The following is a 22,564-nucleotide window of genomic DNA, read 5'->3' as shown; positions in this document are numbered from 1 at the left end:
ATAGTATGCTAATGAGCCAGCTCAGCTCTCTGCCAAAGCAAAATTAAGTGATAACATCTACTTTGTTTTAACACAAGGTCTATGGAGAAAGATATGCTCTCCATATTAAATAACTGATATGTGATTAATGTAAATAATAATTTTCACTAAACTGCCCCTTTAAGTGGTTCAACTATTCAGCACTGTGTTAGGTGATACTAATGCATTCAACAAACTATAAAAGAGAATTGTATTAATTCCACCCAATTCAGTATGTCCTCTTAAAAAGCATAAAGTGTAGTCTGAGTGCTGTCCAACTTGATGGACAGGAAGGGCCACATTTTTAAATATATAGGTGATATAATCTCTTACCCACCCTGTTCTAAAAGAACAGGCAAATGTTTATGATTTCATGGGGGCAGCCATCTTTTTGGTTGAGGTGACAGGGAACATGAGACACAGTTCCAACTGTCCTTTGTCTTGATCACCCCTCCCAGCTGCATGCAATAGGCTTCAAATCTCAAATTCATAATTTAAAAAAACAAATTTGCGCCAAAACAGCAGAACGAGAACAACTTCAGAAATCACATCATGCTTTGCACAGCATCTGGAAAAATGTCCGGGCAGTTATCTATGTTGGGGCGGAGCTTAGCTTCTGTGCAGCTAAAGATGAGGTTGGGTAAGAGAAACAAAGTTCTGATGCTGTGAAACTGTTAAAGAAACACCAAGCCTTTTCAGTGATGCGGGTAGATTTTTAGTCTGGAGGTTCACTTGACTTTAATGCGTTCATAAATTGTTTAGTGATCTGCTGTGGCTGCCGCCTAGTATCAGAGAGTGGGAGGAGAATAAATGCACTTTATGGTTTGGGGCTGGAGATCTGTTACCTGGTAAAAGTCACTGGCAATTTTTATATGACAATAACTATATGCATTTAAAAAAAAATGTAATGCACATTTTGAGAATAGCATCTTAAAGAGATACTCCGACCAAGAATTGAACTTTATCCCAATCAGTAGCGGATACCCCCTTTTACATGAGAAATCTATTCCTTTTCACAAACAGACCACCAGGGGGCGCTGTATGGCTGATATTGTGATGAAACCTTTCCCGCAAGACACTCTGAGGACCGTGGTATTCCTGGCAGTTTCTTGTCTGTGAACCTTGTTGCATTGTGGGAAATAGCTGTTTTCCGCTATTTCCAACTGCCAAAAAAGCATGCAGCAGCTACATCACCTTCCAACAGTAAAAATGTCACCATGTAATGTCAGAATGTAAATCAGGGATTTAAAAGATTTTTACAATGGGCAAACCCTAATTCATTTATACATAATTATTTTAAAAATTAAGCACTTTTTTTATTACATTATTTTTACTGCAGTTCCTCTTTAAGTAAGGACCTGGGTACCCTGATTCGCATTACTGAAATCCGCTCAGCAACACGACTGTGTCAGGGGGCGTAACTAGAAATCACCGGGCCTTCCTGCAAAACTTTAGATGGGGCCCCCTTCCCCTGCACACTTAATAGGTCTACAAGTCTTTGTCTACAAAACTTTGTATGGTTCGTTATCAGTGGCTGAGCAGATGCAGTCATTAGAACAATTGTGCAGAGAGCAGAAAGTTTTTTTTCTTTCCTTGCCGTGAGTTGTCAGCCTCTCAGGACAGGGCCCTCTGTGGCTTCTGGGCCCCCCTGTGGCTGCATCCCTTGCAGGGTCTATTGTTACGCCCCTGGACTGTGTGCAGTACGCAGGGACAGCAGACAGTGCGGAGACAGCATTATCTGATGAACACGCTAATGCACTGCACAGCAGTATGCTCAGATAACCTACTGCTCCAAGCATAATGAATACAATTGCTTCCCCCCCTCCCACCTTTTACAATATCCTATATAATAATGTCCCTGTCCTGCGTCGTCCTTTGTCGTGTCAAGCGGCCATGCGCAGCACACAGACTGACTTCAGCGGAGGAGGGGACAGGCGCGCATGTGTGGGACGCAGGCTCACGCGTTGCTGGGTGGTCGCGGCAGATGCCTAGCGCCTGTTTTTCATAAATTTTTAGTCAGTGTTTGCTAATTGTAAAATCTTTCTTCTCCCTGATTTACATTCTGAAATTAATCACAGAAATTAATCTTTATTCCTGCCAGGTGATCCGTGCGGAATGTTTTCCTTCTTAGAGTTCTATGCACAGAGGGAGACCATTTTGCATGGCAGGTGGCAATAGACATTCTTTCCCACAATGCAATGCGGTTCACGATATGAAACTGTCAGGGCCATGAACCTGACCTCACACAGTGGGAGGGGTTTCACCACAATATCAGCCATGCAGACCCCCTTGATGATCTATTACAGAAAAGGTAAGGATTTCTTGTGGGAAGGGGGGGGTATCCGCTTCTGATTGGGATGAAGTTCAACCCTGGTTTCAATTTCGCTATCTTGGGAGAAGATCAGATACAAGTTATTCAGTGTAAATTATGTTTTGTTTTTTCCTTTTACACCCATTCATGGGTCAGAAATGCATTTCTTTTTCAAATACCTAATTTCAAATACCTAATTAATTTTAATCATAATTTTGAGCATAGGCCTAATGTTACACAACCCTGTGACTGAATATATTGAACCAAGGACCTAAATTGGCAGTTATCCTTTAACTATGTTTTATGACAGCATCTGGCTTTCTGTTGCTTCTATAGCATGCATTCATTCATTACGGTACTGTATGCTGTCATTGTACTGTAAATGAGGTCTGCTGATGAATTGCTGTAGATCCATGTGCATTATCAGGTGTTGGTGGGATGATTCTTAATCCCCAGTTGTCAGAACACCACATTGTCAGTGCACTTTGCTTTTTGCTGGTTGAATGGCACATATACACAAATGCTTGCTGGTTGAATGGCACATATACACAAATGCTTGGCTCTAAATCTAGAATGATTAGAGAGACTGCGTATTTTCCTATTGCTCTGCTAAAGTCATGGGGCAAAAGCATATTGAGCTTCCCACATTAGACAGCCTCCGTTTCAAGAAAAGAGAGGTAACATTTCTGGGAAGTCAAATCTGCAAAGTGTGTGCTGCTGCCATGGTTACAAACTAAACAAGTTAGACTTTTCTGAAAACTCTAGAAAGCAGGTTGGTTGTTAAATTACCAAAGGCATTTTTTAACTGACTAAAGACCTTGTAACGCCAATGGGCATGAACGTGGTGGCAGCCCCAGGACCGCCTAAGGCTGAAGCCTATGACAGCCGATCACTGCCATAGGCTGGTAGGGGGAGGAAGGGATAGGAAAATAATAAAAAAATAGGTTTATTTATCAAATATTTGTAAAAAAAATAATCCTGGGAGCCATCAGAGTCCACCAACAGAAAGCTCTGTTGGTGGACAGAAAGGGGGGGGGGGGGGGGGGGAGGGAGAATCACTTGTGTGCTGAGTTGGACAGCCCTGCAGCACGGCCTTAAAGAGACTCCGTAACAAAAATTGCATCCTGTTTTTTATCATCCTACAAGTTCCAAAAGCTATTCTAATGTGTTCTGGCTTATTGCAGCACTTTCTGCTATCACAGTCTCTGTAATAAATCAATGTATCTTTCCCTTGTCAGACTTGTCAGCCTGTGTCTGGAAGGCTGCCAAGTTCTTCAGTGTTGTGGTTCTGCTATGCACTCCCCCCTCAGGGGGGAAAGAAACACACAAATGATCTCTTGAGATTCAAAAGGAAGGCTGTATACAGCCTGCTTGTGTATGGATGTATTTTCTATGTGTGGACATACTGTACATCAACCTACTTCCTGTTTTGGTGGCCATTTTGTTTGTTTATAAACAAACTTTTTAAAACTGTTTTTAACCACTTTTAATGCGGCGGGGAGCGGCGAAATTGTGACAGAGGGTAATAGGAGATGTCCCCTAACGCACTGGTATGTTTACTTTTGTGCGATTTTAACAATACAGATTCTCTTTAAAGCTGCAGTGGCCTTAATTGCAAAAATAGCCTGGTCACTATGGGGGTGTAAGCCTACGGTCCTCAAGTGGTTAAATAGCATTATGTGAAGGAATTACTAAGGCTGTAACCTTTAAGGGCTCATTCACACTAGCTAGTGTGTTGAAGTGCATTAAAATGCATGAATAAAAACTCAAGTATTGGTTTGTGAGTTGTTGTGCATTTCCACGCATTTCTATGAGTTTAAATCTTTCTCGACAGTTTGAAATGCACTGCACAGCAATTCACTGTTGTACTGTGAATGATAAAATGAAGGTCTATAGACTTTCATGTTACCATGTAAAATGTTCACCATGTGCAGTGCATCAAAACTCGCTGCAACTCGCATAGTGTGAATGAGCCCCAAAACAGAGCGTTTCTGTTTGTGGAAGTTGGGGGAGCTGGAAGCTAAGCTTAGCAGATCTGAGTGTAGGGGAGCAGCTTTGCTTTGCTTCAATTGTCCTCCTTTTTGTACAGAAATAACAGAACTTGGTTATACCAGAAGTTACACAAGGTAAATACAGCAATCAGTCAGTCTGGCACCTTGTCACTAAGCACTTTATCCCCTGACGAAGCTTCCCTTTGAGGAAGTGAAAACGTGGGGTTGGTGGAGGGGTTATTTAGTTATATGTAGTAAACTTGTCTGTACAGCATTTTAAGTACGCAAGGGGCATAGATCTGTTAGGCCTGTAAAAGACTGGACAGGTTTCTGATCTATTAATCACTTTACCCCAACTGCTTACCGTTTTTCAAGAGTAATCAGCAGAACATTTTTTGTGTGCCAAGAACCTTATTGATACATAACCAACAAGGAGTTGGGATATCTGTATATTTAAGGCTTATAATAGCCCCACAGATCAAAAAGACACTCCTATTATCCCACCCCTTGACAGCATTATAATACCGATCAATAATTGCTTTCTCTCCTTTGATTTTTATTGCACTAATAAAGGTTACGTTTTAAATGTAGTCCTCCTACAGGATAACTATTAATTAACTAAGTGTTACCTATTGCAAACAAGTTGCTGTTAGAGAACCATGGAAGCCGAAGGCCAAGTAAAACCAATTGAGTCGTTATAGTTTAACCACTTAAGGACCGCATGAGTATTGTATGATCTGTGCTGGGTGGGTTCTTCAGCCCCCAGCAAAGATCGTGTGGCAGGCAGGGCGATTAGACTCCCCCCCCCCCCCCCCCCCTTTTTCCTGCTGGGGGGGGGGGTCTGATCGCCGCCGGCTTGCTGTGTGTAGCGGGGGGGCTCCTCAAAGCGCCCCTCCGCAGCGCTATTCCCTCTCCTTCCCTCCCTCTCTCTATGGGCGGTACAGGACGGCGATCCGTCCGGTACCGCCTCTGATAGGCTTCAGCCGATCTCCTTTACGGCACTGCTGTGACAGCAGCGACGTAAACACCGGGGATTTCTTCCCCACGTGTTTACATTTCGCCTGCAAGCCACAATCGGAGGCTCGCAGGCTGTTCACGGAGATTCCCTCCGTGAACTGACATGGAACATGGAAACACCACTGCGACCAGCCGCCGCCTATCGGCGTTGGCTGGTCGTTAAGTGGTTAAGGCATGCAAGTATGGAGGCAGACAAATATAGGTGATATTTAAAACTCAGTGGGGGACATTTATCAAGAGACAACATATTGGTAGGGTTTTAGAAATCCCTGCAGAACTGTCTCAGACATCACATCTTAACCTCCCCGGCGTTCTATTGAGATCGCCAGGGAGGCTGCGGGAGGGTTTTTTTAAATTAAAAAAAACCTATTTCATGCAGCCAACTGAAAGTTGGCTGCATGAAAGCCCACTAGAGGGCGCTCCGGAGGCGTTCTTCCGATCGCCTCCGGCGCCCAGAATAAACAAGGCCGCGATGAGCAGCCTTCCTTGTTTGGCTTTCCTCGTCGCCATGGCGACGAGCGGAGTGACGTCATGGACGTCAGCCGACGTCCTGACGTCAGCCGCCTCCGATCCAGCCCTTAGCGCTGGCCGGAACTGATTGGTCCGGCTGCGCAGGGCTGGGGGGACCCTCTTTCGCCGCTGCTCACGGCGGATCGCCGCAGAGCGGCGGCGATCAGGCAGCACACGCGGCTGGCAAAGTGCCGACTGCGTGTGCTGCTTTTTATTTGAGGAGAATCGGCCCAGCAGGGCCTGAGCGGCAGCCTCCGGCGGTGATGGACGAGCTGAGCTCGTCCATACCACTCAGGAGGTTAAAGGAGAACTGTAGTGAGAGGTATATAGAGGCAGCCATATTTATTTCCTTTTAAGCAATACCAGTTGCCTGGCAGCCCTGCTGATCTATGTGGCTGAAGTAGTGGCTGAATCGCACCAGAAACAAGCATGCAGCTAATCTTGTCATATCTGTCAAAATTGTCAGAAAAACCTGATCTGCTGCATGCTTGTTCAGGGTCTATGGCTGAAATATTAGGGCTCGTTTCCACTATAGCGAATCCGCATGCGGGCACTGCACGCGGATTCGCATAGGCAATGTAAGTGGATGGGGCCGTTTCCACTTGTGCGGCTGCGGGAGCGTTTTTTGGTGCGGCAGAAATCTGCACGGCAGAGCCGTCAGATTTCGCGTGCAGAAGGAATGTGCGCGAATCGCCGCTAATGTATCTAATAGGGAAATTGCATGCGGGGTGACTGCGTTTTTTGCCGCGAAATCGCATGCGATTTCGCATAGGTATTAATGTTAATTTACACAGGCAGTGACATGGTTAAATTCGCATATACCTTACCTATGCGCAATCGCATGCGAAATCGCGGCAAAAACGCATGCAGAATCGCACCCGCATGCGATTTCGTTCGCGGTGGAATGCAGGCGATTCCGCACCGCACTAGTGGAAACGAGCCCTTAGAGGCAGAGGATCAGCAGGATAGCCAAGTAACTGGTATTGCTTAAATGGAAATAAATATGGCAGCCTCCATACACCTCTACAGTTCTCCTTTAAGAAATCACTAAATAGTGCAGTTTCCTTCTTAAACTGTTAGGAATAGGAGGAGTTAAAAAGGTTTCTCAGACAGTGCAGTGTGTGAGGGGAATTGCTGTTGCTGAGGTAACACACCTGTTGTATTGCATCAGTGCCCAGCACTGGAAGGGTTAAGCACGGAACAGCTTCACAGGATTCAGCAGGGGGAGGAGCACTTCACAAATATTGTGTAGCCTGCACTGCACAAGCTGTGTAGAAGTGCTATTAAGCACTTAATCTGTGGCAGTTTAGGAATGGATTTGTACAATTTGTTTTGTGCAGTCCTAGAAATTCACACTAAACTGCTGCTATTAACTAAGCATTAAAGGACCACTATCGCAAAATTTATATTTAAAAAAAAAAAAACTTCATTAGGTTTCTCTTCAGTAGAAATCATTTTTAAAGGGTAAAGAATTATTAGTTAGAAAATAAATTAACTGCTGTTTACATATTCATGTTAGCCTGCATGTGGGGTAGTCTTACCAACGGGTTATACAGCGGGATGCAGAACACTTCCTCTTGCTGGTTAAATCAGTTTAACCCTCCTGGCGGTCTAATAAAAACCACCAGGGGGCAGCGCAGCAGTTTTTTTTTTTCTTATTTTTTTTTTTCTAAATCATGTAGCGAGCCTAGGGCTCGCTACATGACAGCCGCTGTGCAGCGGCATCCCCCCACCCTCTTCGATCGCCTCCGGCGATAAAGCCCGTCCGGAAATCCCGTTCTGAACGGGATTTCCATTAGGGCTTCCCCCGTCGCCATGGCGACTGGCGGGAGGACGTCATCGACGTCGTGACGTCAAAGGGAGTCCCGATCCACCCCTCAGCGCTGCCTGGCACTGATTGGCCAGGCAGCGCATGGGTTCTGGAGGGGGGGGGGGGGGGGTGCGGCACGGCGGGTACCGGCGACTCGGCGCGGAGGCGATCGGAGTGCACACGCAGCTAGCAAAGTGCTAGCTGCGTGTAGCAAACAGAAAATTATGCAGATCGGCTCAGCAGGACCTGAGAAATCCTCCTGCGCGGCTTACCCCGAACTACTAGGGTTACCGCCTGGAAGGTTAAGAAAAAAACTGTCAGTAATGCTTTGATAAATCTGGCCCACAGGTTGACTTTATGGAGCTTTTCTGTAGAGCTCTATGCCGTGGCATAGAGTGCAACCTGCTTCCTTTGCATCGGCTTGGCATGTGTGTTTATTCTGCTTGTATACAGTAATGTATGAGCATTGTTTTAAGTCACTGCAGTCTTTTTTTTTTTTGCTATTTAATAACCTAATAGAACTGCCTGCTCTAAGCTAAATAGCAGTCTATATTGCTACCTTAAAAAGTTGCTATAGCTCAGCAAGTAAAATATTGGTAAATATAATCCATCTTTTCAATTGCCAAGAACAATTAGACTATAAGCTTACAAATTTGTCAAACAGAAGCTAGTGAACAGTAATCATAATGTTGAAACCCATATACTAAGCCTATTAAATCGCAATCAAATATGCATCCATAACGGCCAAAGAAATGACTTTTTTTAGAAGGGAAAAAATGGGAAATGGTCACATAGGTATATATGAAAATGCATACATGACTAGTTATATGCCATAATAAAATCAAGGGACCCGATCCTTCATAAATGAGTAACACTAATATTACTTTTTTTTTTTTTTATATATAGTACCATTGGGGATATTTCCATTTTTTTTCCTGTCTCTGTGATGTTTAGGAGTCTTCTGGGAGCTGAATGTCCTGTTTACTGTCTGTTGAGAACATGTTCCAGATACTGTATTCCTGTGCGCATTTCACAAAGGGCTGGACATTATTGTCCCTCTAGAGGTTCCTCAGACAAAAACAAGGAGTCAAGCTTGTAGCAGAGCCTGGAATGTCACTAGAACAGGAGGGGGAATCTTCTGGTGGAGGGGGGGATACAAGGGGACATATTGCACTAAAAGCCTTCACCTTGTGCATCCCATCAACACGGCTCATGCATTGCTGCTGTAGCATATTGCAGCAATCATTCATTAGGTTTTTTTTTTTTATATCTTGACACTAAAAATAGTGTCTTTACTCTCCCCCTGTGAAGTGTTAACTTCTGCCTTACTAATTAACCCCGTGTGTCACCTATACTTGGCCTTGTGATTTGTGGACACCTGTAAAGCTGCCTCCTGTAGCCATCGGGTTGTCATCAGTTTGGGGATTCAACACTGTACAGGTGCAACACTATGATGTCTATCAATGTATCTGTACCGCACTGGGGTTCCCAAACTGTAGCAATTGGATGCAATTGCTCGGGTGCACAGACTGACTATAAGGGTATTCTAAATGCCCACCTAGTGATGAAAAATGGCATATGTGGTATCATTTTACCCAGGACATGCCAAATAATGTTTAGAGGTGTTTTATAACGGTAACATTTATGTGAAAATTAGGAAGGGTATACAATTTTCTACATTTACACATTTTTCTCCTGTTCAATGCCTACAAAATTAAACCATGCTTGGTAGCTGAAGTGTTAATAAAAAAAAAAATAATGCAGTACCAATAGCGAGACAGCTGAATTGCCAAAAGGCATAAAAACTCACGAATGCGAAGTGGTAAATAGTAATTTTTTTTTATTATTATTTCAGATGGGCTTTAAGGTTCCATAGACAATGCATGATTCAATGATTAGACTTGCATCTTCTTTCTGAACTGCCTTCACGAAACCCAGTTGACAATAACGAAAACAATAGGTATTCTGGGATGAATTAGTTTGGCCTGGCATCAAGATAACATTGCTTAGCAGTGAATGGGGTTTCTCTGTTCATCATGAAATAGTTCAATTCAGTGAATGTTCTTCCCAGTTTACCATCTGCAAATACGATTTTATAGCCTTTGGGTAGCTACACATTGGCTGAGATAATAATTCTTTGACGTCAGTAGCAGCCATTTGGATGCTCTGTAAACACCAAGCCAAGATTTAACTGGCAGGGATAGTTGGCTCGTGATTTGAATACCTGCAGTTAATGGTTTATTTTTTCTCTTTCTATTTCAGAATCTATGACTGGAATCCTGAGCAGCCAAACGTCTTCCAAGTGGAACAAATGGAGCGCCTTAAGAAGGGTTTGCCTGAAGAGATGCTTCGGAGATGTTTGTGCTCCGTCGACCAATATGTATGCGATTCTACAAACTGCTCCAGCAAGAACATCCACATGGACACTAATGGCGTTGCCAACCACCAGCCTGTTTAAGCTCCTTGACTCGTCCACCAGTATCTCAGGGCTGTGTCATCATGTGTCCTTACCAAGCAATAGCGAAGCCATTTTGTTGTTCCATTACACCTACTTGCACCTGGACAGGCTATCTTGGTTTTTTTTGTTTCGGCCAGACATAGTTATCATTCCAGTTTGCCACGATCAAACCCTAGCCCCCCTCTCTCTGGTCAAAGCAATGCTCCAGCAAAGAGGACTGGGGTAGAATTAACCTTAAATTACATATAACCATAGTACCTCAGAAGAGCATGGTTCACTCTCTTACCTATATAAGTGCAATATCTGTTATTCAGACAGCTGTATAATGTGTGCACATCAGTCATTGCACTGCACGCATAGCTATCTCTGGCCATTGACTGATTACCTCAGTTGCATACCTTTGCACGGCTATATGCTTCGGTACGGAAATGAATGTGCCACTGTCAAATGATTAAGTGTATTTAAGCTTTTGGTGCGCTCTTCTCCTAGCTAATCTATCTTGTACAGAGGCAGAAGATCTCTTTATATGTGTGTGTGTGTGCGTGCGTGCGTGCGTGCGTGCGTTTCCCCGCAAGAGGAGTGGATTACACTAAATCTTACAGCAAACCCGTGAGGTTTGAATTACGGAAGCTGCTGTTGCTGAACGGTTTTTAAAGACCCAAACTCTGTGGCCTTCATCCTAATTCTGGTTTAGTAACCATGCGAATCACGGACATGAAATAAGCATGCATGATGTATATAACCACATTGATTTTGTGTCTGGAGGACACTAGTTCGGAAGGATACAATCTTGGAAGGGGAAGACCGCACCAGGGTTTGTAGCCAAATTCAGCAACAGCAGCTCCAAAATATTTATTCAATTAAGTTCATTTCAAAGCCCCAGTACACCATTGGTTTTTATAGGTGCATGCAATAAAAATAGAATTGAGTGCTATATGACTATTATAGATAGATGTAAAGGGTCAGCACCAGAGGACCTGGCAGACCTCTGAAGGAATCAGGTGAGGTTGGACTGTGCCTCCAGACCATAGATGATCAAAGCTGCAATTGAAGTAGAAATAATCTGGGCACCAGACCTGGGTTCCAAGACCCAATGTCACCTTTTATACATTTTCAGAACAATGACAGACAGCATTAAAGGGTAACTGAAGAGAGAGGTATATGGAGGCTGTCCTGTTTATTTCCTTTTAGACAATACCAGTTGCCTGGCAGCCCTGCTGATCCTCTGCCTCTAATACTATTAGCCATAGCCCCTGAACAAGCATGCAGCAGATCAGGTGTTTCAGTGGTTCAGACTTATAAGTCTAATCTGACAAGACTAGCTGCATGCTTGTTTCTGGTTTTAATCAGATACTACTGCAGAGAAATAGACCAGCAGGGCTGCCAGGCAACTGATATTGATTAAAAGGAAATAAACATGACAGCCTCCATATGCCTCTCTCTTCAGTTCCCCTTTAAGAAGTGTAGCCTAACAGCCATTTCATGTTTTATACCTGCTTCATCAGTATCTTTTACCGCTGACGAGTGTGAAAGGACTATTGGGTTACACTTCTCTTATTGCAAAATGATTCCATTCACTCCTTAGGAACCTGATCCTGAAGCTGCTCCTCATCCCATCACATGTGAAGTCTTAATACACTGTGGTCCATGTGGGTGAGATTTGAAAGCCCATCCCTTGACTGTCAGTCACTGGGAATCTAAGTCTGACCAACCCACATGACAAGGACCATACTATTGCTTTCACCTTTTGACCCATAAGGCCCAGGGGGGTGGGGGAGAGTAAGTGATGAGGTACTTGTGCTGGATTTTGCTCTTATGTTTTTATTGCACTTAATTATATAAATGCAATTTTTATTGAATGAAATTATAAAATCCAAAGGTTTCATGGGGCTTTAAAGCGAAGTTATGTTGCAGAATGTGACCAAATGAGCAACTCCGTACTGCTAGAGTGCACCGCCTATTGGTTTTTGCAAATGCATTTTTTAAAAATGATTTATTTTGCTTGGAGATCTAGATTAAGATCCAAATTTTTCTTCACATATTAAGCTTTCCCTCCACCCATTCATCAGCCAAAGTCAAGAGCTCTATTCACATTGTCCTCTTGTAATGCTACATTATAATTACATGTAGTGTCTTCTCTCCCAAATCCGTCCCTGAGCCCCGTAGCCCTGATCCCTGCAGAAAAATGCCATTGTGTTAACTCCATTGATATAAAGAAAACACAATTAATTTTTTTTGAAGGGAGCAGGGCTACGCACTGGAAGGTGGTGGATTCAGGACTGGATGGATTTTGAGAAAACCCAGCAGGAAATTAGAACATCCCATTACAAGGGGACTTGTGGAATGAGCTATTTTTTACTCGCGTTCCACTCTTAAGTGTCTGAGCTTAGCTCCAAGTGAGAAAAATCTGAAGCCTTATGTATAGACCACATGTAGGGATCCAGGGTGATCTTAACTAATTATTGTTGCAGGTACATTGCAGATTTCCATAAGGCGCTGCACTCTTACATTAAAACACTGGCAATACTGCCATAGTGTAACAGGTTTGCCTTGAAGAAGAGCTCTATTTCAAGAAGAAAAACAAATGTATGGCTGAAGCTTCCAAGCAGAACCTGATCCCCAATAGTGACTTCGCTGTGATCCACTATTTCCTTGTCCTGAAGCAGTGATGAGCGTAATCTCCACACACAAAATAATTTCCAGGCTCAGAAAGTGAAAGTTGTGCTAGCAAATAAGAGCCACTAGTTGCCAATTCATTAACGGACAGCTGTATTACTGGTAATTAAGGGTTGAGTGATAATCTGCTTGCAAATAAAAAGGTAGGAGTGAAGCTACCAGTTCAGGAATCAGCAGAGATTTGGAGGTCTTAAATGGAACCTTAACTGTAAAAAAAAAAAAAAGTTTTACTTACATAAAGGCATCTACCAGCCCCCTGCAACCATCCTGTGCCCTCGCAGTCACTCGTGGCTCCTCTGGTCCCCCGCCGCCAGCTAGTTTCGTTTTTGCCGATTGGGAGTCAGCCCGCCGCCATGCATACATTTTTACGCATCCCTGCTGGTGCAGGAAGCTATTGCAGACATCAACAAGTACATTTTTACGCGTTACGGGTGTAATGTGTAAAATTTTACACATTACACCCGTAACGCGTCTGCAATTTTTTTTTTTTTTTTTTTTACAGTTAAGGTTCCCTTCAACTATTTTCCACTAGTCCCTAGTGTGGAGAGCTCTGGCTGTGCTCATGGGCCCCTTCTGCTGAATCAGCATTTCTACTGCACTTTCGGCACACTGGTGCCTGATTGCTAAACAGGAAGTGCTTAGTTTTGGAGAAAGGGGATGTGTGCAGTTCCTTGAATATCCAAAACTGCAAGCAAGTCACCTTTTTAGGACCAGACAGATTGGAGGGTGGCTACTTAATGCTGGATTACCAGTTTTGTGGAGCCTTCTTATAGTTTAGACCTTTTTTTTTATTAATAAATTAAAATTATGACATTCAATGTCACATCTGCAGAAGCATGCAAAATGTGTGTGTATATATATATATATATATATAAGTATGTTCAAAAGGTATAGAAGGTTAGTGTGTATATTGTTGTACAGCATTATCTGCTAACACTGGAGACCTTCAGCTTGTATGTGTATAAAACAGAGTCTAACAAATATAACGTACACAAAGCTTGTTCTTCCTGCTGATCTGATTTCAAACATTTAGGATTAGTGATTTAATCATGGTGCTTACAGACTTTACACAAGCCAATATCTTCAGTATGTCTGCTTCTGTCCCTGACGAAGCGTTACAGGACAGAGATCTTGGGGTGCAAAGGGAACCGTGTTTGCGATTTCGTTGGATGTTACAGTGCGCAGTTTCTGCCTTTCTGGGATCTGCAACAGGGTTTATATCAACAACTTGAACAAGGGAGGGCATGCTGTCACTTGTGGTGTTTCGGGAGCTGGAGGTGTGGTTTCCAGCTGGGGTTTATATTGCATATGATGATTGGAATGTAAGTCTTTATGTAATACTGTATAGTAGTTATCCATAATCACCAGTCAGAAACCCTCTCATTAGCTTGGCCTGCAAAGTGATGGGATGTGGAATCTGGTTGCTGTTAAATAAAAGCTACATTGTTGCCATGTATGCGCTTGAGCACATTTGTACCCGATTATTTATTCATTAAAAAAAAGAAAAAAGTTTCCGTCAGTATCCTTCCATAACCTCTGTATGTGGTCATCGTTTCATCACTAATCCTTCCAGGATGACTGTATGTGGTGTCTGGTATGTATTCAGGCGGAGCGCTGGTAACTTCCTGTGCCCAGCATAGTGACTGACATAAGCTTCCTCCCATCTCTAGTGCACAGCACTGAATATGGATGAGGTTGCTGGTGAACTATGCACGTAAATGTGCTAGCTGTTTTCATACTTCACCCTTGTCACACTACTCTAGGCCACCACCTTCAGCCATGTTCTGCTGTAATACTGGATGGACATGTATCCTGGACTCCATCACTCTACTTACGTTGGAAGTCACATGGTTATGCCTGATTGACCCACCCACCAACAATGTACAGAGAGCATGAAGCAAAATATAGTATAGTGCAGCTTTGGTGAGCACATTTAGGCCTTTTTTGCACAGGCAGTTGAACTGTGTGCTCAGCAAGCAGTTGCCAGGCAGCAGTGAGTAGTTACCAAGCAGCAGCAAGCAGTTGGGAGAGTTTGAGAGGCATTTCAGTGCCTATCAACTGCCCATGGAAAAGAAGCCCTAGGCCCCTTTTCCACAAGCAGTTGATGGACAGTAAAAAGCCTCTCACTCCCAACTGCTTGCTGCTGCCTGGTAACTACTAACTGCTGCCTGGCAACTGCTTGCTGAGTACACCATTCAATTGCCTGTGGAAATGGGCCCTTATATCATGAAGGTTTTATGTCCACCACTTTGCTTACAATACACCATTTTATATTCATTTATCAACGTGATTGCAATTAGAATTTGCTGTGTTCAGTTTTTGGATTAGTTGGGCTGTAAGGCTGAAGTAAAATTGTAAAACCAAAAGGGAGCAGCATATCATCTGTGAAAAGACCCTGCAGGATATCATGTAAATCTGTTATATATACATAAACACAATAGTAAATTGTATTACATAATTCCTAATGTGCTGTAGTACATGCCCATGCCAGAGACTAGACAGATGGGAACTGTCTTGGCCTATAATATGCTAATAAGTCAAGTTTGAATTCTAGGCTGAACACAGTTTGCCTTCAGTCAGGTTGGCAGGAAGTGAATTTGATTGGTCCAATATCAAGCTGCATAACATTGCATTTTATTGATGGGTAAACAGTACCTCACTCTCCAGTGTTGTCCAAACTGTCATTGGCCCTTCAAGTTTTCAAAAGCTCCCAGGACAAAGGCAATTAGCATAGCTCCCATCACTACTATTATTGCACTGCATAAAAATATTGTGTTGTATAAAAAGTATGAGTGGGAAGAACCAGTGTGCTTAGGTGCAGGGGAGGTATAGGAGGCACGCAAGGTATAGTTTATCTCGTATGACAAATGATAAGTCACTCTTACTTTAAAGGACCACTATCACACAAAAAAAAAAGTAGGCAGTTAAAATCTGACAGAACCAACAGGTTTTGGGTCTGTCCATCTCCTCATGGGAGAATCTCAGGGTTTTCTTTGTTTTCAACACCATTTCCTAAACAGCAGTTTAATTACCAAAATAGCAAGATGCCAGCCTCCTTATTAACTTGCACACTATTTTGTCGGTTAGTCTTTGCAACTCCTGAGAATCCCACATGAGGGGATGGACTGGCCTAAAACCTGTTAGTTCTTGTCCGATTTTTAACTGCCTACTTTTTTCACGATAGTGGTACTTTAATGGTGTCACATCCATGACACCTTTATTGATAGAACTGCTCCCTACTTGCAAAACGCTAGTATTGAGGCACTTGAATTTGACCTGATGAAGCAGCCTTTTGCTGCGAAACGCATTGTATGATGTGCACAATTAAAATTGTCTTTATTTATTTAAAATACTGCATTCATGAATCTGACACCATTAAGGTAAGAGTGACTTACCATTTGTCATATGAGATAAACTATACCTTGGGCGTCTCCTATACCTCCACAGTACTTTTAGTAACCTATTTCGAGGGTTTACCTTTTGACCTTACTTTCAGTGAAGTCAAACCTTTTTTGTTTTTTGGAACAACGGCCACTTCATCCTTCCACAAAGGCCAAGTAGTGATGGTACTTCCCCCACATGCTCGTATGAGTGGTGACATTTTCTGCAACCTACCTTTGTATCTGTTCATCATACCTTGATTTACTATTTGTCTCCACGGTTTTATACAAGATTGGGCTTCCGTGTCTTGGTTTTCTCTTTTTCGACAAGTTTGGACCTGCTGAGTTGCAGGGTTATGCTGATACATAATCAGTGCCTGAACTTCATCTAACTAGCCACAGGCCCTTTATAATCCAGTAAATAAAGCAATAAACTGACAACACTGCTCGGGTCAATAAAGGTCTGGCATGACTGATCTTTATGCAACCATGGGAGGGGTGGGGGGCACTGTATACACACTAAATGCTTGCTAGATCACCGCCCAAGATGGTCTTTATTGGACAAGTTTAAAGTGTACCTGAGTGCTTGCACAAGATGGAAAGAAAACATAGAGAAATAGACCCTGTATGTATTTAGAGTTTAGTCTGTCTAATTCCTCCTCATCATGTGTCTAATCACCACTGTAATTTGATCTTTCAGCTATACCAGCTCAAAATTCTCTTCTGCCAAGGCTGACCAGCTAATTTGTAAACATAGGATGTTAACAATATGTCTACTTCCATGGAAGCAGGAAGTAGACACACTGCAGATTTATTGCAGGGTTTGTGTCAGCTGTAACAAAGAAATATTTTCCTTTGAAGGTTATTACAGTGTTGCTTATCTTTTAGAGCAGAGAGAAAGTTCTGAGTTCAGGTCTGCTTTAATCTAATGTGTTTGTAGTGTAAAAAAAAAATAGCCTTCACCCTCTAAAGGTGGCCATACACTGATAGATTTGCAGCAGATTCAACCATCAGACCATCGAATTGCGATCAATCGCTGGAATTGACCAGTGTATGGGCCCCTTTACCCTTTATTTTAATTAAAACTTCAGAGATGAGCAAAATCTCTCACCTGGGTACAGCTGGTGATAAATTAAGCCCTCATCTTTTATTTTCAACATCACTTCCCCATAGCTAAAGTCATTTGGGGAGATTTATCAACTCATTACCGAGAGTTTTTTCTTCTTAGGGCTTGTTTCCACTGTTGCGACGCGATTTCGCCGGCATTCCGACGCTTGTAAAAACACATGCGGATGCGTTTCCGCATGCGTTTTTACCCGCGATTTCGCATGGCAGGGTGCCATGCGAAATTAACCATGACACTGCCAGGGCAAAATAACATTGAAAAAGGTGCGAAATCGCGGGTAAAAACGCATGTAACAAACGCATGCGTTTTTACTATTAAATACATTAGTGGCGATTCGCATGCATTCCACTCGCAGGCAAATTCGTTGGCTCTTTTGTGCATTTTTTTACCGCTGAAAAAAAACACACCTCAACAACGCTACAGTGGAAACAGGCCCATCCACTTGCATTACATGTGCGAATCCGCATGCATTGGACGCATGCGGATTCGCGATAGTGGGAACAAGCCCTGAATCTGTTATAACCAGCAGGGAGAATAGTTCTGCATGATAATGAGAACCTTCTTAAATCCTAGGTAATAATGGCAATTTAGCATTAATTTCTAGAGCTGCACTACAGTACAAAGCCATCACTAAACTGGCACAGATTAAAAAGTGCTTGATAGCAGTTCTACAGATGTAGAACTGCAGGCTAGACATGATTGCAGAGCCTGCTGCTATCAATACAGCAGGTGTGTTGGTTACTTCAGCAACAGCAATTCCCCTCACACGCTGCACTGCCTGAAAGACCTTCCTAGCTCCTCCAATCTAATGATTTCTTAAGATGCCTGAAATAGTTCTGCAAGGATTTCTAAAAACTTACCAATATTTTGTCTCTGACACTCTTGATAAATCTGGCCCATTGAATCTGATGAGCAATATGTTGGGACAATAGAATAGGTGTTTTAAATAAATTCCTTCTTACAGGGTCTTTGGGCTGAGTGAGTTAATATTAACCTATTAATATTAACTACACTTAAATCCAGCAAAATGCAATTTGTATGAGTTACAGCAAACCTGAAGCAAAATTTAACTTTTGGTATAATGAATTGTACAGTGGCAGCTCCATGATTTTTTTTTTTTTTTTTTAGGGGGGTGGGAGGGGTGCTATGCAGGTGCTGGACCAACTTCCGGGGTAGCCGATGACCCATGGGGCGCAAAGCGTGGGTGTGGCTATAATCTGACTGGATGAGGGCGGAGCTAACTAATTTAAAAGTGCAATGCAAAGACAGTGGGCCCAAGTTTTGGTGACCCTTTCCCCAGAAAATTCACATAATTGTGCAGGTTTTTTTCCAGAAAATATACGTAATGTGAGCAGATTTGCCCAGAAAATATGTTCAATCATGTCAGCAGATTTGACCAGAAAACACGTTCAATCATTTCATATCATTCAATAATCACACAATTCACAAAGGCAAACAAGGAGTAACCACGCCCACTTTTTCTGACATAGATTAGACCAGCTGACATCTGTCGGTAAAGTAATTCTAAGGCCACATACACACATCAGACCATAGTCTTTTGAAAATGAAAGATCACATACCAATCTTACCACCCTTCATGTAGTATGAGAGCCATACTCTACACAGTCTTTTCTATGGAGCTGAACTCCCCATCAGACAGAAATCTTTGCAAGATGCTGCACACACAGATGCTGTACAGACACAAAAGATCAGTATCTGCAAAAGATCTGTTCCTGCCAAAGATCTGTTCCAGCAAATAGCATTCATAGTCTATGAGATCTGCAGATCATCATACACACCTTGTTTTTTTTCATTGACCAAAAGTTTTATTCAAGTATAAGTCAGGGGTATAACAACAGTACAGTATAAAATGAGTGCATAGTTAACAAAATGAAGAACATTTTACATACATATGTACATTAGTACCTTTACATGTCATGACTTTTGAAGAGATAAGAGAAGGGAGAGAAGTATTGAAGAGAGAAGGGGACTAGTGAGAGGGAGCTCAGACGCCCCAGGAGGTGTATAGCCATGGGAGGAAAGAGGAGAAGAGTAGGAAAAGGGTTATGGAGAGGAGGTCACAGGTGCATCTAGGTGCAAGGGGAAGTGCCATTATAATGTGGCATAATATGTATCAATGAACTGTGTTGTCAATCCAGCGGTCCCAGATTTTATTAAATTTCGAAGGGCAACCCCTATGGTGGTAAACCAGCTTTTTGAGGGGTAGTGAGTTTTTAACCCTGGTGTGCCAGTCGGCATAGGTAGGGGAAACAGGGGAAAGCCATCTAAACGCAATACATTGTTTAAGCATAAAAGTGGATTCTAGTAAAAAGGATTTATCGAATTTGTTAATATCCTCATCATAGATATTTAGTATGCAACTTTTAATGTCTAGTGTGATAGGGGATCCCATTCTGTCGTGGAGGAAATTGACTACTTGTTTCCAGAGGTCAGCTATTGGGGGACATTGCCACAGGAGATGCATGAAGGTAGGGTTGGAGGCTTTACATTTGGGGCATAGGTTAGAAGAGTTAGAACTAAATTTAGAGATACGACTGGGGGTGAGATAACTTTGATGCGTGATATACAATTGTGTAAGGCGATCTTTGATGCATGGGGATACTTGTCGTATTGCCATTAGACTATCCTCCCACTCTTCATCATCTAATTGTACCCCCTGACGTGTCCATTTATTCATGGATTGCTCTATTATCGGGCCAGCTAGATGTTCAGACAGGGTGGAGTATAGAGCACCAATGTGGTGTGTGAGTGGACCATCTTTAATAGATTCAAGGGTGAGAGATGTGCCGGTTAAAGGGAGACCTAGGGGAAATTGGGCCTGTAGAGCATGTTGTAGCTGGAAATACATAAATTGAAATTGTTTTGGTAGCGAGAATTTATTGGATAAACTTTCAAAGGTAAGGAGAGTTTTATTCTGAAGGATCTGACCGAGATAGTGTATGCCTTTGTCTATCCATCGGGAAGTGTTAGTGAGTTTTGCGAGCTCTGGTAGCTTAGGGTTACGCCAGAGGGGTGTAAGGTGTTCCCATGTAGATGAAGGGATTATTTTATTAACTTCATGCCAAATGCGTGTAGCTTGAACCAGAATAGTGTTATTTGGGTCATTTTGGGTGAGGGTACCTTTAAGTAAGGCGAATGGTAAGTTTTTAGAGTAGTCTGTGGAGGAAAATCCTAATAGTTCAGGGGACTGTAGGGAGTTAGACACAAACCAGTGGGAAATTTGCTCAAGCTGGGATGCTAGATAGTATAGGAAAGGAGATGGTAAAGCCACACCGCCTAGAGCAGTAGGACATTGCAGCGTGGTGTATTTAAGTTTAGCGCGTGATTTGTTCCAAACTATGGAAAGTATCAAAGATCTCAGTTTTTTGAAGAAGGTCGTAGGTAGGTATATAGGGGAATTGTGAACTATATACAGGATTTTGGGCATTAATACCATCTTAACCTCCTTGCCGGTTATCCCGAGCTCAGCTCGGGGTAACCTGCGCAGGAGGATATCTCAGGCCCCGCTGGGCCGATTTGCATAATTTTTTTTTTGTTACAAGCAGCTAGCACTTTGCTAGCTGCTTGTAACTTCCGATCGCCGCCGCTCGCCGCCGATCCGCCGCGCCGAGTCGCTCCCCCCCGCCCCAGAGCCCTGCGCTGCCTGGCCAATCAGTGCCAGGCAGCGTTGAGGGGCGGATCGGGATTCCCTATGACGTCCCGACGTCCATGACGTCGGTGACGTCATCCCGCCCCGTCGCCATGGCGACCGGGGAAGCCCTGCAGGAAATCCCGTTCTCAACGGGATTCCCTGCATACTCTGATCGCCGAAGGCGATCGGAGTGGGTGGGGGGATGCCGCCGCTTAGCGGCTATCATGTATGATTTAAAGAAAAAAAAAAAAAAAAGTGCGGCGCTGCCTCCTTGCCGGATTTTTTAGACCGGCAAGGAGGTTAATTAGGTTGACCCTTCCCATAACAGAAAGGGGGAGTTTGGTCCATGCAGAAAGCTTGTTTTGGGTGTATGTGATGAGAGGGATTACATTATCTTGGTAGTAGTCAGATGGGGAAGCACGAACTACAACTCCCAGGTACTTGAAAGAGTTCACTACTTGTAGTGGGCAGGGCAGTGAGGACGCCGAGATCTCCGGTTTGTCAAGGCAAAGGATAGCAGATTTCTCCCAGTTGATGGACAAGCCCGAGTATTCGCCTATTTCGGAGATGAGGTTAAATGCAGTGGATAGGGAGTTATGTGGGTCAGCTAGATAAAGTATGGTGTCGTCAGCATATTGACTGATTTTCTCCTCCAGTCCATTTATTTTAAGGCCACTAATATCAGGGTGTTCACGAATTTTGCAGGCGAGTGGCTCAGCAGATAGGGCGTATAGCAAGGGAGAAAGGGGGCAGCCCTGTCTGGTTCCTCTTCCTATTAGAAAGGGCTCAGATACATTGGAATTTGTGCAAATCTTTGCAAGGGGATTATTGTAAAGGATTTGGACCCACCGGATAAAATTGTCTCTGAACCCGAACCTGGAAAGAGTAGCAAGTAGAAAGGGCCATTCAACAGCGTCGAAGGCTTTAGCAGCGTCTAGCGACACTATTATGCGGTTGCCACGGTTATTATGGGGAGCTTGAATGTTGGCGAACAATCTACGAATGTTAAGTGAAGTTTTTTTGCCTGGCATAAAGCCAGTTTGGTCAGTGTGTATTAGGGATAGAATAACCTTATTTAGGCGCGTGGCAAGAATCTTGGCTAAGCTTTTGATGTCTGTTGTTAATAGTGAGATCGGGCGATATGAATCGCAAAGTAGTAAGTCCTTTCCAGGTTTGGGGATCAGGACAATCAAAGCCGTACGCATAGAAAGGGGGAGGGTGCCCTGTTCAAATGCATGTTGAAAGGTTTGTAGGAGCGGAGCTGTGATAATTTCAGAAAAGCGTTTAAGAACTTCATTAGGGATACCATCTAGCCCTGGTGCCTTTCTGTTAGGGAGGGAGTGGATTGCTAGTTCTATGTCATCTAGTGTAATAGGGGCGTCTAACATCTCTGCGTCCTCAGGGGATAGTCGGGGAAGAGTTATCTCTGATAAGAAGATCTCGGCGTCCTCACGAGTGAAAATAGACCTAGAGGTGTATAATTCTTGAAAGTATGAGACAAAGCAGTCATTAATGGCTTTGGGACCTGTAACCAATTGATTGGCAGCATTTTTAATGGAACATATATGTCCTGACGTAGATCTATCTTTGGCTAGTTTAGCTAGGATTGTACCAG

At 43.2% G+C, this 22,564-nt stretch overlaps 1 protein-coding gene across 1 annotated transcript in view; it reads left to right on the top strand.

The window, feature by feature from the left end:
- The window catches only part of GPCPD1 (glycerophosphocholine phosphodiesterase 1), a 134,941-nt gene extending 120,694 nt beyond the window's left edge, over nucleotides 1–14,247 (top strand). Inside the window, exon 20 of the mRNA XM_068232496.1 lies at nucleotides 9,920–14,247. Coding sequence (XP_068088597.1) covers nucleotides 9,920–10,115 — 196 coding nt within the window. The 3' untranslated portion in view covers nucleotides 10,116–14,247. The remainder of the gene's footprint in view (nucleotides 1–9,919) is intronic.
- Nucleotides 14,248–22,564: the final 8,317 nt, after the last annotated feature.

This window comes from Hyperolius riggenbachi, chromosome 4 (assembly GCF_040937935.1).
Source record: "Hyperolius riggenbachi isolate aHypRig1 chromosome 4, aHypRig1.pri, whole genome shotgun sequence".
In the NCBI taxonomy this organism is placed as follows: Eukaryota; Metazoa; Chordata; class Amphibia; order Anura; family Hyperoliidae; genus Hyperolius; species Hyperolius riggenbachi.
Note: the sequence above shows the minus strand (reverse complement) of the source record. Positions and strands in the feature narration are given on the sequence as shown.